This window comes from Pecten maximus, chromosome 2, assembly GCF_902652985.1.
Source record: "Pecten maximus chromosome 2, xPecMax1.1, whole genome shotgun sequence".
Lineage (NCBI taxonomy): Eukaryota > Metazoa > Mollusca > Bivalvia > Pectinida > Pectinidae > Pecten > Pecten maximus.
The window spans coordinates 6,110,457-6,132,043 of record NC_047016.1 but is presented as its reverse complement, the minus strand read 5'-3'; the positions used below and the strand labels follow the sequence as shown (position 1 = coordinate 6,132,043).

The window sequence follows — 21,587 nt, the reverse complement described above, 5'->3', positions numbered from 1 at the left end:
TGTAGGAAAATCACATTTTAATGGAAATGATTCAAAAAATGGTAAGAATTATGAGGAGGGGCAAAACTATACTACTTATTATGTAGGAACTGTTTAGAAATACATTGTAAATACATAGAAGATACTTGGGCCTCTTGTTTTGAGAAATACATTTAACTTCATATGTCTATTGAACTCAAAGTACACCATATTTCCTGCTGAACTAGTAACAGAGGGTTAATTTTATAGGGATGACTGGACCGCTGTGTGAAACCATCATAGATGTGTGTAATCCTTCTCCGTGTCATCAGGGGTCGATCTGCAGTAATGTGGCAGGTAATGCTACCTGTACCTGTACACCTGGATATACAGGTAAGCTCTAACATATCTAATGTTACAATTCAGTTACTAAGTCATTGCATGTCTGGTAAATTAAACCATGCAATGTTGTGTTCATTATACTGAGAACAAAGTGATACATGATCATTTTGTTTATGACATTCTAGGTCACTTGATACAAAGTTCCTTTTGTTCAACAACATCCGGCGTCTGTCATAAACAATTTACATATTTGTTTTCTTCTCAATAGCCAAGAGGCCCAGGGTCATGATTTTAAATCAATAGCATGCTGGGATGAAGGGCTACAAAGTTTGTTCAAATCAATGACCTTGACCTATTTTCAAGGTCACAGAGGTCAAATGTGTTAAAACCTTCAAACAATGTAATTCTCAATAACCAATTACATTGTAAGAGGCCCAGAGTAATAATACTAGGACAATGGTATGCTTTGATTACAGACTGAAAAGTTTGTTCAATTAAATGACCTTGACCTACCTTCAAGACATTGGTCTGGTGTATTAAATTCTTGATAAAAAACAAAACAAAACAAAAAACTCAGGTAACCTTTAAGGTGCATGGGCCTCTTATTTTCTAAAGTACATTATTATTTTTTTGCAATATTTTAGAATCTTATACTAACTACAGGATAGAATAACCAGTAATGCTTCCATGACCATGATATGCTAATTCTATACACTATCGGGTATATATAGGAAAACTTCAGAAATACACTGCAAATGAGAAGCATTATAAAACAATAGCTATTTATATATATTATACCAATTTAATGGCATCTGTGGCCAACGATTAAGTCTAATTCTTCACTGTTTTAGGTCAACTGTGTGACCTTGACATCAACGAATGCGAAGGTCAACCATGTGAAAACAATTCCACCTGCCATGACTTGGTCAATGCTTTTATGTGCACCTGTGTACCAGGGTTCACAGGGATTCATTGTTCATTAAACCAGGATGACTGTGACCCTGACCCCTGTCTCCATAGCAGCACCTGTGTTGATGGGGTCAATAAGTACACATGTACCTGCAAGCCAGGATATACAGGTAGGCTATGAATAACATAAATGTTATAGCATTGATATTACCAACTGACAATTGTTTAAATGATATAAAGTTTATTTCTTTTAATTTATTGTATACTTTGCTGAATGAGTGTACAGAATGAAATTGACTTCTAGTATTTCCTTGAATTTTGCTACTTGGTATGTAACCTTGAAAGGTATTTTGGCCTGTAGCTTTTGGTAGTCTTTGTTACATTGATCAAGTCTTAAATTTTGAGTCCATGAATTCAAATTAAAGTAAAATTTCCTGGAGACAATGGGAGAATCAATTCCATGTGCTTTTATTAGGTGTGATTTTTTAACAACTGTCACATTAAATGTACTGTTGATTTCTGTAATTCTGTCTCCCGTTGGTGGTCAGTATGTGATGGTCAAGTTTTCCCCACACTTTCCTGACTAAATTACTTGTCCACAACCAGCAATCTGACCCCCAATATGATATTGATGTGTACAGTTGGTGGGACTTTCACTTTAACTTTACCAGGTGACACTTGTGGTGTGGAGATTAACGAGTGTGGCCTTGACCCTTGTTTCAACAATGCTACCTGTGTGGATGGAAACAATAGTTACACCTGTCATTGCCTACCTGGATTTACAGGTAAACATCCCAGGATGTGAACAGGTGATATACATTCACAGCTTTATCTGTTGATGTTCAGTAGGTAACAGATACATATATAAATTTATTACATATGCATGTTATCAGTGAAATATCAGATATTTTATCATCATTAGGGATGCTATAATTTTCCAATCAGAAAGATGCCTCCTGATACAAAATGTATATATCTTAGTGACATCTGCAGAGGTGCCGCGGTGGCCGAGTGGTTAAGGTGTACCGACACTTTATCACTAGCCCTCCACCACTGGGTTGTGAGTTCGAAACCTACGTGGGGCAGTTGCCAGGTACTGACCGTAGGCCGGTGGTTTTTCTCCGGGTTCTCCGGCTTTCCTCCACCTCCAAAACCTGGCACATCCTTAAATGACCCTGGCTGTTAATAGGACGTTAAACAAAACAAAAACAAAAAAAAACAAGTGACATCTGCAATGTTTTATGTTCAGATTCAAGACAAGCCAAAGTAGAATCAAAGATACATTTGACAAGGATTTTATAAGATATATAACATAAAAGGGAAAAAAAATCACTGAAATTGTTCTGGGCAGCCAATATCCAAATGGATTCTCTTGTAAGGGTAATGCTATCAAAATATAACAGTGATTATGCTTCTGATTTGTTCATCATTAAAATTGAAATTGAAAGAAAATAAAATGGCCTGGTACTTTGTGACAACTCATAAAGTATATATGATATTTAACAGGTAACCATTCATTATTCTCGAACTATTTATTTGTTATTTTTGCATAAAGATTTTGTAGACTACAACCTAAAATCAACCTACTATTTAACTGCCTCCTTGAGCATGTAGTTAGAAATATTTCTGTGTTATTTCAGGGTTTACATGTGAAGTGGATATTGATGACTGTATTGGGAATCCTTGCTATGGTGGTGCCACCTGTCGGGACCAAGTCAACTCCTACTCCTGTCTTTGTCCACAAGGGTTTACAGGTGAGAATTTGAAAAACATGTCTGGAGTCATAAATCTCAGGTCTGTATTACAATTAATGTAATTCAAACTAATGATATCTTTATCCCTATTTACCCAAGGCTGGTACATTTATAATTGAGAGTATTAACTAAGTGCAGATTTTGATTTTCAACATAATCCCCTTCCGAATCTATACACTTTTGCCAGCGGTACGTGTTGAAGGGCCTCAATGCCACTTTTATAGAACTCCTTTTCTTGGCTGATAAGGAAGTCATCCACTGCATGTTAGGGTTAGGATTAGGGTGCCTGAAATAGCTTTTTTCAGTTTTGGAAAAAGATAAAAGTCTGATGGAGTGAGATCAGGTGAATATGACGGATGCTCAATCAATTCAAAGCCACAATCGTGAATGGCATTGACAGACTCTTTCACCCTAACCCAAACCCTAACCAATTTTGTCCATTTTGCAAAAGCCGCTTGTCTTGTTTATTTAGAGTGCTTCCTCGTCGATATAAACTAACCAAATGAGACCAGTCCCTGGGTACACGGCCCATGATCCTTGAGTACCTCCTTCAATACAAGGCTCACAACTTATCAATCAGCCCTCATAGTATAAACTATTCCATCTCCCAGGTAAAACATGCAGGGAAGATATAGATGAGTGTTCTCCATCGCCATGTCAACATGGCGGTACCTGCACTGAGCCAGCCGTCAACCAGTTCCTGTGTCAGTGTCCACGAGGTGTATCTGGAGACACCTGTCAGCTCGTTCATTCTGCCACATTTGACAGTCAAAGCTATGTCCAGTTACCTCCCCTGAATTCCCTGGTCAGTGCAGGACAGATGCAGTCAATGGATTCCATGACAATACTCCTGTCCTTCACCACATCAGTACCATCAGGAATCCTCTTGTTCACATCAGGAGTAAGTTCAATAGACTTCCTCTAATGGTAACAACAGGATTAACTTTTGTTTTAATAGAAAGATACATACAATTGTTACTAATATTGCAAAATGTCAGAGCTGTATTCAGGATCTGGATAATAGTGCAAGCTAAAGTCTCCCATCATTAAAATCATGCTAACACATTTCAATAATAATGGTCTTTTTTAATCAGAAATAGATATAAAGAATCTGTGACACTATTATCAAAGGATTAAGTTTCAAAAACCTGTCTTACTTTAAAATATTACAGATTACTTTATCAGTATCAGCTGGGAATTTTTTTTTCATTTTATTTATGTCTCTGCTATTTTGAACCAATACTATCACAGAAAATCTCATTTTCAGATTAATGTCATGAAGTTTTATTTGCAGATAAATAGTGATGGAAACTTTCAACATGTAAGTGTAGAGCTGTCAGAGAAAGCCTTGATAATAACATTAGACATCGGTGACGAGACAAAGACGGGACATATCCCGCTTACCTCCCCTGTCCTGGGTGTATACAACCACACACTCCAGGTGTCGCTATCTTCGCCTATCACCAACATCACACTGGACCCTAATAGTTGCTATGACACTCCAACATGTCAGCTTTCATTGAAAGTTACTGAGTCAGACAAAAGATGGCTGCTGGAGAACTTCCTGTTTGTGGGTGGTTTACAGACGTTAACACCGTACCAACGCAGCAAGCTCACCATACCACAGGGATATGTGGGATGTCTAGGGGTAAGTAAATGTCAAACTATCATAAATATATGTTGTACACTTAGTCAAATGTGATAACTTCTGTTTTTAGCTCGCCATACCACAGGGATATGTGGGATGTCTAGGGGTTAGTAAATGTCAAACTATCATAAATATATGTTGTACACTTAGTCAAATGTGATAACTTCTGTTTTTAGCTCACCATACCACAGGGATATGTGGGATGTCTAGGGGTTAGTAAATGTCAAACTATCATAAATATATGTTGTACACTTAGTCAAATGTGATAACTTCTGTTTTTAGCTCGCCATACCACAGGGATATGTGGGATGTCTAGGGGTTAGTAAATGTCAAACTATCATAAATATATACATTGTTTTGTGTACACTTAGTCAAACGTGATAACTTCTGTTATTACATCTGTAATTATCCTTGAAATAACCAGTTCTCTAGACATGCCGTCTTATGTTCTGAGTAAGTAAAGTATACAGTCATCCAGTTGGTAAACTTTACCAAGCTGAATAACATTTAGACATACATTAACTAAACATAGCAAACGTACTCTTCTTTCTACAGACCTTATCAATGTTTTTTAGATGATATAATATCCTTACTTCAGGAATTGACCATCAGTGGAAACAGAATCAACCTGATGTCTTCCAATTTGTCATCTGCTCTTCCATTGGCTGGTTGTACACAACACGACTACTGTTCACCAGACTACTGTCAAAATGGCGGCATATGTCATGATGCCTGGAGCAGACGTTATTGTGATTGCCCGGTTGGATTTGATCATAGCCTCTGTCAGCACCAGAGTGAAGCTCACTTTGTCCCAGCTTCTATGTTACATTTCGCTGGGATCCAGGAGATTACACAGATGTCCCTTTGGGTGTCGGCCGTTAGTCCTTCTGGCATCATAGCCTACACAGTACGTAAATCTAGGTCGCCTGAACCCTTGTACATTAGAACTCACAGACAGTGATAAAAATTTAATATGCTATCCCTGCGTAAACTGTTTATAATAAGTCCTTGATAGAAACTATTTGTAGATTTGTCTCAAAGTTTCCCTCTCTGCCATAAGAATTGAGTTTCGACATCCCAACACACATGAGGCAAAATAATCAGACAACTAAGACCAGTACCTTAAATAATTGTACAGGTTTAATTCATAAATAATCTACATGCTCCATTTGGTAACACCCTATCTGAGAGCATTTTACTAGAACTTAAAGAATGGTCAGCTCAATCAAGAGAATGAAATAAGCTTTTCTTGATTCTTGTCAATATATTATATAATATTGTCAATCAACATAAAAATAAAATGTACACCTGGTTTAAATAGTGTTGGGAATCACTGTAAATTTCATGATTGATCATCATCATTTCTTAAATGATCGATGATTGATTATTGATGGAACACGAACAGAAAGGGGGAAATCTGCAAAAGCATTAAACCACAATAAGTGAAAATGTTGTGGATATGTTTTATGATATCTAGCTATGTTTTAAAATGTTGTTTTAATGCATTTTTATTTCAAATTACCAGTGATATTGTTCATTTATTAATTGTTGAAGTCAGCTGTAAATCTTGAAAATTTCCATGTTATAGTCAAACCATGATCGAAAAGTCATGAGAATAGTATAGCAGAGATTAATTTTATTCTCCATAGCTGGGATTCGAATCCATGGCCTTGATACTAGACAAGGGACAACTGAGGCTACAGATCTTGGCCTCAAATTCCGAGTATTTGAGTCAGGTTGGTGAGAACTTAGACCATGGTGACTGGTTCTATATCAACATGAAGTTAGGGGCTGGCCAGTACAGTCTTCAGGGTAGGTATCTGGAGTTTGATTTGTCCCCATTTGTATACTATAAAGTAGCAAATTGGTATCATTTTATGAACTCAAATGTAAAAGTTTCCACCATTTGATTGAATCTTCTTTAACACAACTCGCCATTTAACGCTATCATTACTGTATATTCATTATTCATTATGACATCCTATAGTGTTAGTACACATGTGTCTTACAATATTTAGCAGAATAGGCATTGTTACATGATAATTAACAGTATTGATAAATGATTTTAAGCCTGGAAATTGACAGTGTGCAGTGATTTCTTATATGTAGGAATTATGTATTGAGATTTCCTATATGTATAATGTAATGATTTCCTGTATGTGTGGTGATATCCTATATGTGTGGTGATATCCTATATGTGTGGTGATATCCTATATGTGTGGTGGTGATATCCTATATGTGTGTTGGTGATATCCTATATGTGTGTTGGTGATATCCTATATGTGTGTTGGTGATATCCTATATGTGTGGTGGTGATATCCTATATGTGTGTTGGTGATATCCTATATGTGTGGTGGTGATATCCTATATGTGTGGTGATATCCTATTTGTGTGGTGGTGATATCCTATATGTGTGGTGATATCCTATATGTGTGGTGGTGATATGCTATATGTGTGGTGATATCCTATATGTGTGGTGGTGATATCCTATATGTGTGGTGGTGATATCCTATATGTGTGGTGGTGATATCCTATATGTGTGGTGGTGATATCCTATATGTGTGGTGATATCCTATATGTGTGGTGGTGATATCCTATATGTGTGGTGGTGATATCCTATATGTGTGGTGATATCCTATATGTGTGGTGGTGATATCCTATTTGTGTGTTGGTGATATCCTATATGTGTGGTGGTGATATCCTATATGTGTGTTGGTGATATCCTATTTGTGTGGTGATATCCTATTTGTGTGGTGGTGATATCCTATATGTGTGGTGATATCCTATATGTGTGGTGGTGATATGCTATATGTGTGGTGATATCCTATATGTGTGGTGGTGATATGCTATATGTGTGGTGGTGATATCCTATATGTGTGGTGGTGATATCCTATATGTGTGGTGATATCCTATATGTGTGGTGATATCCTATATGTGTGGTGATATCCTATATGTGTGGTGATATTCTATATGTGTGGTGATATCCTATATGTGTGGTGGTGGTATCCTATATGTGTGGTGGTGATATCCTATATGTGTGGTGGTGATATCCTATATGTGTGGTGGTGATATCCTATATGTGTGGTGGTGATATCCTATATGTGTGGTGATATCCTATATGTGTGGTGATATCCTATATATGTGTGGTGATATCCTATATTTGTGGTGATATCTTATATGTGTGGTGGTGATATCTTATATGTGTGGTTGTGATATCCTATATGTGTGGTTGTGATATCCTATTTGTGTGGTGGTGATATCCTATATGTGTGGTGGTGATATCCTATTTGTGTGGTGGTGATATCCTATATGTGTGGTGGTGATATCCTATATGTGTGGTGGTGATATCCTATATGTGTGGTGGTGATATCCTATATGTGTGGTGGTGATATCCTATATGTGTGGTGGTGATATCCTATATGTGTGGTGGTGATATCCTATATGTGTGGTGATATCCTATATGTGTGTTGGTGATATCCTATATGTGTGTTGGTGATATCCTATATGTGTGGTGATATCCTATATGTGTGTTGGTGATATCCTATACGTGTTGTGATATCCTATATGTGTGTGGTGGTGATATCCTATATGTGTGGTGGTGATATCCTATATATGTGTGGTGATATCCTATATGTGTAGTGATATCCTATATGTGTGGTGGTGATATCCTATATGTGTGGTGGTGATATCCTATATGTGTGGTGATATCCTATATGTGTGGTGATATCCTATATGTGTGTTGGTGATATCCTATATGTGTGGTTGCGATATCCTATATGTGTGGTGATATCCTATATGTGTGGTGATATCCTATATGTGTGGTGATATCCTATATGTGTGTGGTGATATCCTATATGTGTGTTGGTGATATCCTTTATGTGTGGTTGTGATATCCTTTATGTGTGGTGGTGATATCCTATATGTGTGGTGATATCCTATATGTGTGGTGATATCCTATATGTGTGGTGATATCCTATATGTGTGTTGGTGATATCCTTTATGTGTGGTTGTGATATCCTTTATGTGTGGTGGTGATATCCTATATGTGTGGTGATATCCTATATGTGTGTTGGTGATATCCTATATGTGTGGTTGTGATATCCTATATGTGTGTTGGTGATATCCTTTATGTGTGGTTGTGATATCCTATATGTGTGGTGATATCCTATATGTGTGTTGGTGATATCCTTTATGTGTGGTTGTGATATCCTTTATGTGTGGTGGTGATATCCTATATGTGTGGTGGTGATATCCTATATGTGTGGTAGTGATATCCTATATGTGTGTTGGTGATATCCTTTATGTGTGGTTGTGATATCCTTTATGTGTGGTGGTGATATCCTATATATGTGTGGTAGTGATATCCTATATGTGTGATAGTGATATCCTATATATGTGTGGTGGTGATATCCTATATGTGTGGTAGTGATATCCTATATGTGTGTTGGTGATATCCTTTATGTGTGGTGGTGATATCCTTTATGTGTGGTGGTGATATCCTATATGTGTGGTGATATCCTAATTGTGTGGTGGTGATATCCTATATGTGTGGTGATATCCTATATGTGTGGTAGTGATATCCTATATGTGTGTTGGTGATATCCTTTATGTGTGGTGGTGATATCCTATATGTGTGGTGATATCCTATATGTGTGGTGGTGATATCCTATATGTGTGGTGATATCCTATATGTGTGGTAGTGATATCCTATATGTGTGGTGATATCCTATATGTGTGGTGGTGATATCCTATTTGTGTGTTGGTGATATCCTTTATGTGTGGTGATATCCTATTTGTGTGTTGGTGATATCCTATATGTGTGTTGGTGATATCCTTTATGTGTGGTTGTGATATCCTTTATGTGTGGTGGTGATATCCCATATGTGTGGTGGTGATATCCTATATGTCTGGTGGTGATATCCTATATGTGTGGTAGTGATATCCTATATGTGTGGTGATATCCTATATGTGTGGTGGTGATATCCTATATGTGTGATGGTGATATCCTATATATGTGTGGTGATATCCTATATGTGTGGTGATATCCTATATGTGTGGTGATATCCTATATGTGTGGTGATATCCTATATGTGTGGTGATATCCTATATGTGTGATGGTGATATCCTATATATGTGTGGTGATATCCTATATGTGTGGTGATATCCTATATGTGTGGTGATATCCTATATGTGTGGTGATATCCTATATGTGTGGTGGTGATATCCTATATGTGTAGTGGTGATATCCTATATGTGTGGTTGTGATATCCTATTTGTGAGGTGGTGATATCCTATATGTGTGGTGGTGATATCCTATATGTGTGGTGGTGATATCCTATATGTGTGGTGATATCCTATATGTGTGGTGATATCCTATATGTGTGATGGTGATATCCTATATATGTGTGGTGATATCCTATATGTGTGGTGATATCCTATATATGTGTGGTGATATCCTATATGTGTGGTGATATCCTATATGTTTGGTGGTGATATCCTATATGTGTGGTGGTGATATCCTATATGTGTGGTGATACCCTGTATGTGTGATGATATCCTATATGTGTGTTGGTGATATCCTATATGTGTGGTTGTGATATCCTATATGTGTGTTGGTGATATCCTATATGTGTGGTGGTGATATCCTATATGTGTGGTGGTGATATCCTATATGTGTGGTGGTGATATCCTATATGTGTGGTGATATCCTATATGTGGTGGTGATATCCTATATGTGTGTTGTGATATCCTATATGTGTGGTGGTGATATCCTATATGTGTGGTGGTGATATCCTATATGTGTGTGGTAGTGATATCCTATGTGTGGTGGTGATATCCTATATGTGTGGTGGTGATATCCTATATGTGTGGTGGTGATATCCTATATGTGTTGTGATATCCTATATGTGTGGTGGTGATATCCTATATGTGTGGTGATATCCTATATATGTGGTGGTGATATCCTATATGTGTGGGTGATATCCTATATATGTGTGGTAGTGATATCCTATATGTGTGGTGGTGATATCCTATATGTGTGGTGGTGATATCCTATATGTGTGGTGATATCCTATATGTGTGGTGATATCCTATATGTGTGGTGATATCCTATATGTGTGGTGGTGATATCCTATGTGTGGTGGTGATATCCTATATGTGTGGTGATATCCTTTATGTGTGGTGATATCCTATATGTGTGTTGGTGATATCCTATATGTGTGGTGGTGATATCCTATATGTGTGATGATATATCCTATATGTGTGGTGGTGATATCCTATATGTGTGGTGGTGATATCCTATGTGTGTGGTGATATCCTATATGTGTGGTGATATCCTATATGTGTTGTGATATCCTATATGTGTGGTGGTGATATCCTATATGTGTGATGATATATCCTATATGTGTGGCGGTGATATCCTATATGTGTGGTGGTGATATCCTATATGTGTTGTGATATCCTATTTGTGTGGTGATTTTCTATTATATTTTTATCATTACTTTATAATAACAGTTTCCAGTAACAGTAATGGAGTTGTCGGAACCTCCAGTGGAACCGTCGGTAATTTCCTGACTATCCAGATGCCGGTGTTTTATGGTCAACTGCATGACCATCCAGGTGTGAATAAGTGGCGTGTTAGGGAAACTCCACTTCCTACTTACGACAGGTGAGCAGGCAGTGTTACATAGAAGGCCTGGTCAGTAAGACTGGGACTTAGAGTCTAAAGTTACCTCACACATGTTGGTCAAAGTTACCCCCTAGTTCTGTTGCTCATTAGTGATATGGACTAACAAGTATGTTCAAATGACTTCTCATTAACTACATTTTGATGAAAATACTAGAATTTGTCAATGAATCAGAAAACCCTGTCAATCAAATGATGTAGAAAAATAGAACTATATATAACAAAGAAATCAGGCTGTCTGGAACCTCATGTAAAAAAAACAGATACATCCTCAAACATGCTGTAAAATGTCTATACTTGTTACTTATATAGTCAATTATATTGACTTCAAATGTTTAGGCTTGTAATTCAGTTTTAGCTGTTAATAGCTTATATAACACACTACTACCAAGGAAACAGTTCTCTCCATTTGTGTTCACTGAGGTTGTCTAGTAAAACTTTTATCTTTAAACAGTTTTACAGGCTGCATAAAAGATTTAATCATCAACAACCACCCAGTTGACCTCCAAACAAATCAAGCCTCCATCTTTGGTAACGATCCTCCCCTGGCTACACCTGGCTGCCCCAGGGATGAAGTGTGTCGTCCGTCTCCCTGTCAGAACAATGGTGCTTGTGTGGGAGGCTGGGGTGGTCATTCCTGTACCTGTCCAGCCAACTACCAAGGTTATAACTGTACAGAAGGTAGGCTGATACATTTCTCTAATAATCACAGATTTTCTAATTTTACGGCAGTGAGATCAAAGTAGATGAAATCTTTTTGTCTGACTACAGTTTCATTGATGTATTGTGAATGACATTTAATGTGCTTATAGTTTTCAGATTTCTACCTTCAATGACAAGGCTAGAGAGCAGGTTCAAAGGTCATATCGGTGTAATACTTTTGGTCAATTTGTTTTGAATGCCTTGTTTATGATATTGTTCATTGATGCATTCATTAGGATGTACTGGACAGTTGTAATGACTTTATTGTCAAGGTGACAACAAAAATTCAAAGGGATCAAAATAGCTCAGTATTTATGACAAAATGTCCCAGATCAATCCTATGTTGTTGACAGACTGTACATAAGTCCACAGTAACACCAGTCAGAAGTCATTGTAATATGTTAACATAGGTATTACTGTCCATGTACTTATTACTGCTCGTACATATTTAGTTGCAGCAGCGTCCTACAATGGCCTGAACAGCTATGCCCACCTCCAGCTTGACCGCCAGAAGTTACCATTTGGAGATGAGGGTACATTGGACTTTAAGACCAGACAGCACACATCTACCATGATGTATATTCAGTTTCTGTCCAGTAGTGGTCAATCCCTTGGCAGTCTTGAGTTCAGACTGTACAGACAGGCTCTGCAAGTCGTGGCTATATTTAGTGGTCAAGGTAATTACAGATGTTGGGGACAGCAAACTCTGTAAAATGTAAATGTTGATAAAAATCTTAAACATTATCTAGAAAGTTCTATATCAAAACATGTTTTAATGTAGATTGACCTGTACCTGATGGCTGTATTATCTATCTCAAAATATCTCCCGTACTGAACATAATAACAGTTTATCAAGACACTAATTACTATTTAGCCCCACCTGTAACATTCTCTCTTTATGCAATCTAACTCTTCAGATGTTAACCTTCCTATTGAAATAATTTATAACATCCATTAAACAATAGACAGCCTTATACATGTGAACTGATATCCCGTCCCAGATAAACCAGTAATATATTGACCTTGTCTTTACAGAAAGTGTTTTAGAGTTTCCGGTAATCATCTCTGATGCCATATTTCACCATGTCCAGTGGAGGAGACGTGGGTCAGACATCGTCGTGGCGATAGATGGGATGTCACAGGTCATCAACACAACTTTCACCCCCTTCAAAGCTGAGATAGCTCCGACCATTGAGGTCTATATTGGAGCTAAACCATTTCAACAAGGTATATCTGTCATGTTGGAATAATTTTCATGTCTCTTCTATTTAAGTGTGAGATATAGCAGTACACACATTTTTGTCATATCCCAATTCAGCATTATAACACTAGCAAGAGAAATGATTTCTTACCAGAATGTAACCATGTCTTATAGAAAAGTCAATATGTATCATGATCATGTCAAGGTCATCATTTCTATTTATAGAAATCTGCCAATCTATTCATTTTGAGGATTTTTACCAAATTTTCAGCAAGAATACTTCTGAAATTTCATGCTTTATGATTTGATGGTTGAGACTTAGGTAGTCACCACTTGAGTGACACCATTTCTTATCTGATTTTATCAGACAGCATATCTGCTTTTGTAAGGATGTTATTCTCAAACGTTTTCTAAAATGAAACTTAAGATAGAATTTAGACTAAATACAGTTACTGAATTACAATATATTTTAGATATAATAGCTTATAAATCTTGATTAAATTTACAGGATCTATCTATCTGATTGGCTACTTCCTCGGCTGTTTACGAGACATCAGCTTCAATGGGAAATCTCTGGACTATATTGATGGTAGTGATCCAAGTACTGGCCTTGCTGTCGCGGGGATTTACAAGGTTGAATTAGGTTGTCATGGTAATGATGTGTGTAACCCTGACCCTTGTCCGATAAATGCAGCTTGTACAGACATCTGGAATTCCTACGAGTGTCCGTGTCTCCCTGGATGGTATGACATGGACTGTTCAAAGAGTATTGATGACTGTGTTGACAATCAGTGTCAAAATGGAGCTTCCTGTGTGGATGGTCACATGACGTATAGGTGTGACTGTGTGAGAGGATACACGGGACAGTACTGTGAGTCGGTGAGGATGATGTGTAAGGAGAACAACTGTGTTACTGGTAACACTGTTAACTGTACAGACATCTTTCCCTCAGATTATTCCTGTCTTTGTCTCCCAGGATGGTCCGGCAAAAACTGTTCCCACGACATTGACGAGTGTGCCAACCAGCCATGTCAAAACCGGGCTTCGTGTCTCGACCTCATCAATGGCTACAAATGTGTGTGTCCCACAGACTACTTTGGTGAGATGTGCGAGTATAAATATATCTGTGCTTCCGACCCCTGCTTCAATGGGGGAACATGTCTTCCTCATCCAGACAACGGTGATTATAACTGTTCCTGTGTACAGCGGTACACAGGTAGACAATGTCAAAACTTTAACTTCTGTTTGAATCATGACTGTCAAAATAATGCTTCCTGTGTTTCTAAGGAAAATGCATATGAATGTCACTGCATGTCAGGATATTATGGTGCTTTTTGTCAGTTTACAGACTTCTGTGTGGTGAGACCATGTCAAAATGGCGGGGAGTGTATCAATGACAAAACCTCTCACTTGTGTAGGTGTAGTAAGCATTACACTGGTACCAACTGTGAACATCCCATCGACAAGTGTGAAGTCAACCGGTGTCAAAATGGTGGCTCTTGTTTTTACAACTCATCACTTCCTGAGACAGATTACCTTTGTGTGTGTGTGGAAGGGTTCAGTGGTTTTCACTGTGAGACTGACATCAATGAGTGTCTGTCCAATCCATGTTTAAATGGTGCCACTTGTGTGGAGAGCTCACTATCACCTTTCAAGTTTTATCCGGGCTTCCTTTGCAATTGCCATCAAGGTTACTATGGTGAGCGGTGTGAGAACGAAACAGATGAGTGCTCCAGTTCACCATGTTCTAACAATGGCTCCTGTGTGGATTTGGTTAACGAGTACAAGTGTAACTGTACCGGAGGATTCCAGGGCAAGCACTGTGAGCTAGACAGACGGGGCTGTACATCGAACCCGTGTCAGAATGGTGCCCAGTGTCAGGAGGCTGACGATACCTACAGCTGTGAGTGTGTGACTGGGTACACAGGAGAACACTGTGAGGAGAATATCAATGAATGTGTGAACAACAGTTGTCAGAATGGAGCAACTTGTATTGATGATATTGGGGGATACAAGTGTAACTGTCGTCCTGGTTACAGTGGCACATACTGTGATGACATCGTTGATTCCTGCTTCAGCAGCCCATGTGCCAATAATGGCCGCTGTCACTACCAGGGGCTGTGTGACTGTACTGACGTCGTGGATTTCTGTGGCTGGCACAACGAAACCTGCCAGCGTCTCCTTTGTAACAATCGTGTGGAGTGTACCACATACACTACCTCCTATACATGTGTTTGTGATGGGACTGGTTTCCATGGTAACATCTGTCAGGAGGATGTTAATGAGTGTGATGACCTGTCGGCGTGTGAACACGGTGGGTTGTGTGACAATACAGTGGGTAATTACACATGTAACTGTGTTGACACTGGGTTCATAGGTCACCGTTGTGACCAGGATATGGATGAATGTAATGGTGTGGATCCATGTTTTAATGGAGGTAAGATGTCACTCATCCATATTAGTAGTATTTATCCACATCTGATTCAGTTCTTATCAACAAACATTATTTTATCTACAGTATGATTATATCAAATTGTTTCTTAACTCACTAACTGCAGATCACTGAATATCTACTCAGTACTTAAACATAAGTGTAATTCACTGAATGAAGAACTTGACTATACATACCAGAGTATATACAGATCTAGGAATCTGCTTAATTGCATATCTGAAATTTGCATTTAATCTGCTTATTTGCATAAAATTCTTGGGTTCCAATATTTTCTTTGTCTTTAGTTTGTATTTTAACTGAAGAAATTTTAATCTTCTTGAGAAATGATAAAACTTTACCAGAATTTTCTGATATGAGTAAATGTCCATTCAGCTTGACATTTTATTGACACAAAGCCATCAGTATTGCTTGTGTATCCATTGTCCAGTGATTACCATAGTATTTTCATTTTTGGCAGGTCTTTGTCTTAACTACATTGGTTCATTCCGCTGTAACTGCCCAGCCGGCTGGACAGGACAAACCTGTGGCCAGAACATTGATGATTGTGCCAGTCAGCCATGCAAAAATGGCGGCTTGTGTGATGATAGAGTCAACAGTTATGTTTGTGACTGTACAAATTCTGGTTTCCATGGCAACACCTGTGAGTATCCAATCAATGATTGTCTTGGGAACCCATGTCTAAACAATGGCCACTGTTTGGATGAGATAAATGGATACACATGTGACTGCAGTGGAACAGGTTACCATGGTGACCGTTGTGAATCAGTGACAGACGAGTGTGCTTCGGTACCGTGTAGAAATAACGGTACATGTGTGGACGGGCGGGAATCATTCACATGTATCTGTACAGGAACAGGCTACAGTGGCGCTCTCTGTGATATTGATATCAACGAGTGCGAGTCTGACCACAAATGCATGGGAAGTGCAACATGTGCCAACAAAGATGGAGGATATGTGTGTGTGTGTGCAGACACCCACACAGGTAAGTTGATCAGACATAGAAATATATTCACTTATGTAACATTTCAGGCATAAATCTTAATATATCTGCAGTTCATATAGACCATGAAAGCCTTTGTCACTGCTCAACAGAATGCAACATAAAATCACAAGGTCCGTCGTTATCTCAATAACGAAAAACTCTGGTCATACCTTGTGGACTGTGATAAACAAAAACCAGCCAAGGGAAGATGATAAGACATACACATACAGGTATTGATTGGATGTATAAATATCCATTTTCATTGACAGCATCAGATATAAGGTCTTAAAACATTATAGTAAAAGATGAAAAATCTAATATCATGTATTTCTAACATATGAATTCACCAAAAGGTGGCAAACAACCAAGACTCCTGTTGGAGATCTGCAATCTTTACAACAGCTCACTAACTGTTCCTTATTATTCCTTACAGGTACATACTGTGAGACACTTCTATCTCTGAAAGCTCCGGAGGACAGCAGTGCAGGAGTCATCGCTGCCTCCGTCATTATTATCATCATTCTCATTGCACTTGTCCTTGGATATGTTGCATGGTACATGAAGAAAAGTCGGAAAATGCATGGGCGTTATCGGCCCTCCGAGGAGGAAAATTCAGCCAACACTTCCATACCACTGGAGAAAATGCTTGATGTTACAACAGGAGAGCGTCTTATCTAGAGGATCAACTTACTTATATACTACACCAGTAGGAATAACTGTAACTTATGTCATGTCAGTTTAACAAATAACATTTTAATGAAAATTGATCTTATATCCAGACTGTCATACATGCATCCGAGGAGAATTATCATGGTAAACACTAACTGATTACAGCATAATGCAAAATATCAAACTGAATATGGTAATCTGTGCAAGGTATTTGCATTTTGATTTTATGTTATTTCCTTCTATAAATAGCCTTGACCAAAGATCCTTGATTGTATATAAGTTTTGTGTGTAGATATAGAAATAGAGGACCTGCTGGCCTGATCAGGAGTACACTATGCTAGGTTGTGATTTTTTTATATTACAAAAGAAACATTGTTACCTGTACCCCGATTTAGTAGAGATTTGTTTTACAGTCTCAAGGAGCTGTGCTTTATAATATTGAAGTTTTCCTGTTGCTCTATTGATATACATGTATAGTATTGGTGATGATTTATGGTCACAGACACGATTGATTTCTTTTCCCCCCAAAAGGGAATGTTTTTAGGTAAAATGTTTTATACAAGTACAAAATTAATTTACTACATCCTCATTTTTGAGGTAAATAATTAATTGAATTTCTTATTGCCGGAATATACCAGTTATAGGTGAGATTTTACGTCTGATTAAATATAGGATATTAGTAATATTTACCACTGATTCCATTATATTGGTATAGTGTAAAGTTTAATTTCTAATTTATCATTCCAATGGTTTCAATTAAAGTCATGTATATTGAAAATGTTTGATTTATAATCTATCATTCCGATGGTTTCAAATTATTATATACTTTACATGTAATTTGGAAATGTCTGATTTATCATTTATCATTCCGATGGTTTCAAAATATTATACATCTACAAGGTATATATTAAAGATAATAATTTATGGGATGTTTTGTTGTATGCCGTTGTCATAATGTTTTAATTCTTTTATTTTTTTGTATGTGCAATATTTGGTTAATGCGCAATATTTTTCCATGCTTTCATGTCTATGTTTTGGCTTCATATCTGCAATATTAAAACTTATTTCAAATTTCACTAGGGTTTTCTACCAATATATATATATTTTTAAAGCACTTTTTATATGATAGGGAATGTGTACATGTGATAAGAACTGGAGGCTGTAACATTGATAGGATTATTTTCATTATACAGAAGACTACCCTATATCTGATTTCCTGTTTCATGCAATATTATATGTTTTGTACACTTTAATTTATTGCAATCACCTTTTGCCTGTTTCATTTATCTGTAAAGAAAAAAAACACTTTTTACTATCAAAATCCCCTATGAACTAAATTTGTATGAAAAATTATGAAATTATGGCTAAAATGAACCAAAGTTGTAGATAAATAGAATCTAACATGGGTCTGTTCCGTGGACAGGGATATCTCAACCCGAGTGTAAGAGTTTGGCCAGTCAGCACGAGGCTTGCCGTGTGCTGGCCAGCCAAACTCTTACACGAGGGTTAAGATATCCTTGTTAGCGGAACAAGGAGATTGTTGCTAAGATCTTGCCATATTTAAGATTTCCCTGACAGTCACATTCTAAGTCTCAAATTTATTTAGTCCCTCCATATAAGGGCATCTCAGATTTGATAATTACAAGATTGGAATTCAGTAATTAATAACTTATAAATTATGTAACAAAGATAATTAGAAAAATATTACCATGGTAATTAAACACTGCATGCATTTAGTTAGATTGATGAAACTTCATGCACTGTGTATTTCCTTTGAGTTACAGGTCTACCTTTATTTCATTCATTTTTATTTTTTTTGTTAATTAAATATATTGCATGAAAAACCTTTCCTTTTAATTACAGCTTATCACATTCAATATATAAATGTTAATAGATTATAGTCGTACGAATAACAAATTTTACTTTTTGAAATATGACTATATATAAAAGATTCCTGCACGTGTGATTTACAAATTACCCCCCAGTACCAGTACATTTGCTATACATGCATATATTTTTTTATTCTGTGCTTATTGATTTAAAAGTTATCAAAGAGTGTTCAAATTTCCGTTTAGTGACAATTGCTAAAATGTAATTAATGTTGATTTACTGCAGTAACAGTTAATGCCTATGTTCTTTGATCTAATTTTTCATCTATGATGCCCCTGGAATAATGTGATATTTTTTCTTATTTATAAGTGTGTCTCCTTTACCTGTTAGGTTTATAAGTGTGTCTCCTTTACCTGTTAGGTTTATAAGTCTAACTCCTTTACCTGTTAGGTTTATAAGTCTAACTCCTTTACCTGTTAGGTTTATAAGTGTGTCTCCTTTACCTGTTAGGTTTATAAGTCTAACTCCTTTACCTGTTAGGTTTATAAGTCTAACTCCTTTACCTGTTAGGTTTATAAGTCTGACACCTTTACCTGTTAGGTTTATAAGTGTGTCTCCTTTACCTGTTAGGTTTATAAGTCTGACTCCTTTACCTGTGAGGTTTATAAGTCTGACTCCTTTACCTGTTAGGTTTATAAGTCCGACTCCTTTACCTGTTAGGTTTATAAGTGTGTCTCCTTTACCTGTTAGGTTTATAAGTCTGACTCCTTTACCTGTTAGGTTTATAAGTGTGTCTCCTTTACCTGTTAGGTTTATAAGTCTGACACCTTTACCTGTTAGGTTTATAAGTGTGTCTCCTTTACCTGTTAGGTTTATAAGTGTGTCTCCTTTACCTGTTAGGTTTATAAGTCTGACACCTTTACCTGTTAGGTTTATAAGTGTGTCTCCTTTACCTGTTAGGTTTATAAGTGTGTCTCCTTTACCTGTTAGGTTTATAAGTCTGACTCCTTTACCTGTTAGGTTTATAAGTGTGGACTCCTTTACCTGTTAGGTTTATAAGTGTGTACTCCTTTACCTGTTAGGTTTATAAGTCTGACTCCTTTACCTGTTAGGTTTATAAGTCTGACTCCTTTACCTGTTAGGTTTATAAGTGTGGACTCCTTTACCTGTTAGGTTTATAAGTGTGTCTCCTTTACCTGTTAGGTTTATAAGTCTGACTCCTTTACCTGTTAGGTTTATAAGTGTGTCGCCTTTACCTGTTAGGTTTATAAGTGTGTCTCCTTTACCTGTTAGGTTTATAAGTGTGTCTCCTTTACCTGTTAGGTTTATAAGTGTATCTCCTTTACCTGTTAGGTTTATAAGTGTATCTCCTTTACCTGTTAGGTTTATAAGTCTGACTCCTTTACCTGTTAGGTTTATAAGTGTGTCTCCTTTACCTGTTAGGTTTATAAGTCTGACACCTTTACCTGTTAGGTTTATAAGTGTGTCTCCTTTACCTGTTAGGTTTATAAGTGTGTCTCCTTTACCTGTTAGGTTTATAAGTCTGACTCCTTTACCTGTTAGGTTTATAAGTCTGACTCCTTTACCTGTTAGGTTTATAAGTCTGACTCCTTTACCTGTTAGGTTTATAAGTCTGACTCCTTTACCTGTTAGGTTTATAAGTGTGTCTCCTTTACCTGTTAGGTTTATAAGTCTGTCTCCTTTACCTGTTAGGTTTATAAGTCTGACTCCTTTACCTGTTAGGTTTATAAGTGTGGACTCCTTTACCTGTTAGGTTTATAAGTCTGACTCCTTTACCTGTTAGGTTTATAAGTGTGTCTCCTTTACCTGTTAGGTTTATAAGTGTGACTCCTTTACCTGTTAGGTTTATAAGTCTGACTCCTTAACCTGTTAGGTTTATAAGTCTGACTCCTTTACCTGTTAGGTTTATAAGTCCGACTCCTTTACCTGTTAGGTTTATAAGTGTATCTCCTTTACCTGTTAGGTTTATAAGTGTGACTCCTTTACCTGTTAGGTTTATAAGTCTGACTCCTTTACTTATTAGGTAAAAAAATAATTTTGAGTTTACACCGTCTTATATTTTAAAACAATAGATTTCACCTAAATGTGTTTAATATTATGTACAATGTGCTATGTTTCAAGGAAGAGTTTTATTAATAGATGTTTACATACACTAATTGACATTATCAAGGTCTGCTGGTTTGTATGTATAATATTTGTATTTTTGTACCTGTATTAACATATTATAGAAATGGTTCTTACTGATAGTTATCTTTGCTTCCATTGTATATAAAACCTATTGTTTTCCCAAAGGAGAAATAATGTTAATAAAAATAATCAAGACTTGTCTTGACACAATGAATCTCAGAAGTGACCTACATTGTATATTAAAGGCTAGTCATATCTGCTGAGTAGATCAATCAAAAGAAGATGAATGACATATCATCGTACACAT

At 37.0% G+C, this 21,587-nt stretch overlaps 1 protein-coding gene across 1 annotated transcript; it reads left to right on the top strand.

Moving 5' to 3' along the window:
• Positions 1-20,727, top strand: LOC117315096 (neurogenic locus notch homolog protein 1-like). The gene is made up of 18 exons (XM_033869246.1): positions 1-351; positions 1,152-1,379; positions 1,881-1,994; positions 2,850-2,963; positions 3,575-3,864; positions 4,258-4,611; positions 5,210-5,518; positions 6,261-6,423; positions 11,125-11,278; positions 11,751-11,977; positions 12,451-12,675; positions 13,034-13,225; positions 13,708-15,636; positions 16,109-16,633; positions 17,067-20,152; positions 20,215-20,274; positions 20,306-20,365; positions 20,516-20,727. Exons 1-15 carry the CDS (start codon positions 231-233, stop codon positions 17,309-17,311), a joined length of 5,190 nt encoding a protein of 1,729 aa, XP_033725137.1. The 5' UTR covers positions 1-230; the 3' UTR covers positions 17,312-20,152; positions 20,215-20,274; positions 20,306-20,365; positions 20,516-20,727.
• Positions 20,728-21,587: the final 860 nt, after the last annotated feature.

Excerpts from the sequence above, each read along its gene's own strand:
- LOC117315096 (XM_033869246.1), top strand. The coding sequence starts at position 231 with ATGACTGGACCGCTGTGTGAAACCATCATAGATGTGTGTAATCCTTCT. Across the intron at positions 13,226-13,707 it reads AGCTAAACCATTTCAACAAG|GATCTATCTATCTGATTGGC; the intron begins GTATATCTGTCA and ends TTAAATTTACAG. Across the intron at positions 16,634-17,066 it reads GTGTGCAGACACCCACACAG|GTACATACTGTGAGACACTT; the intron begins GTAAGTTGATCA and ends TATTCCTTACAG.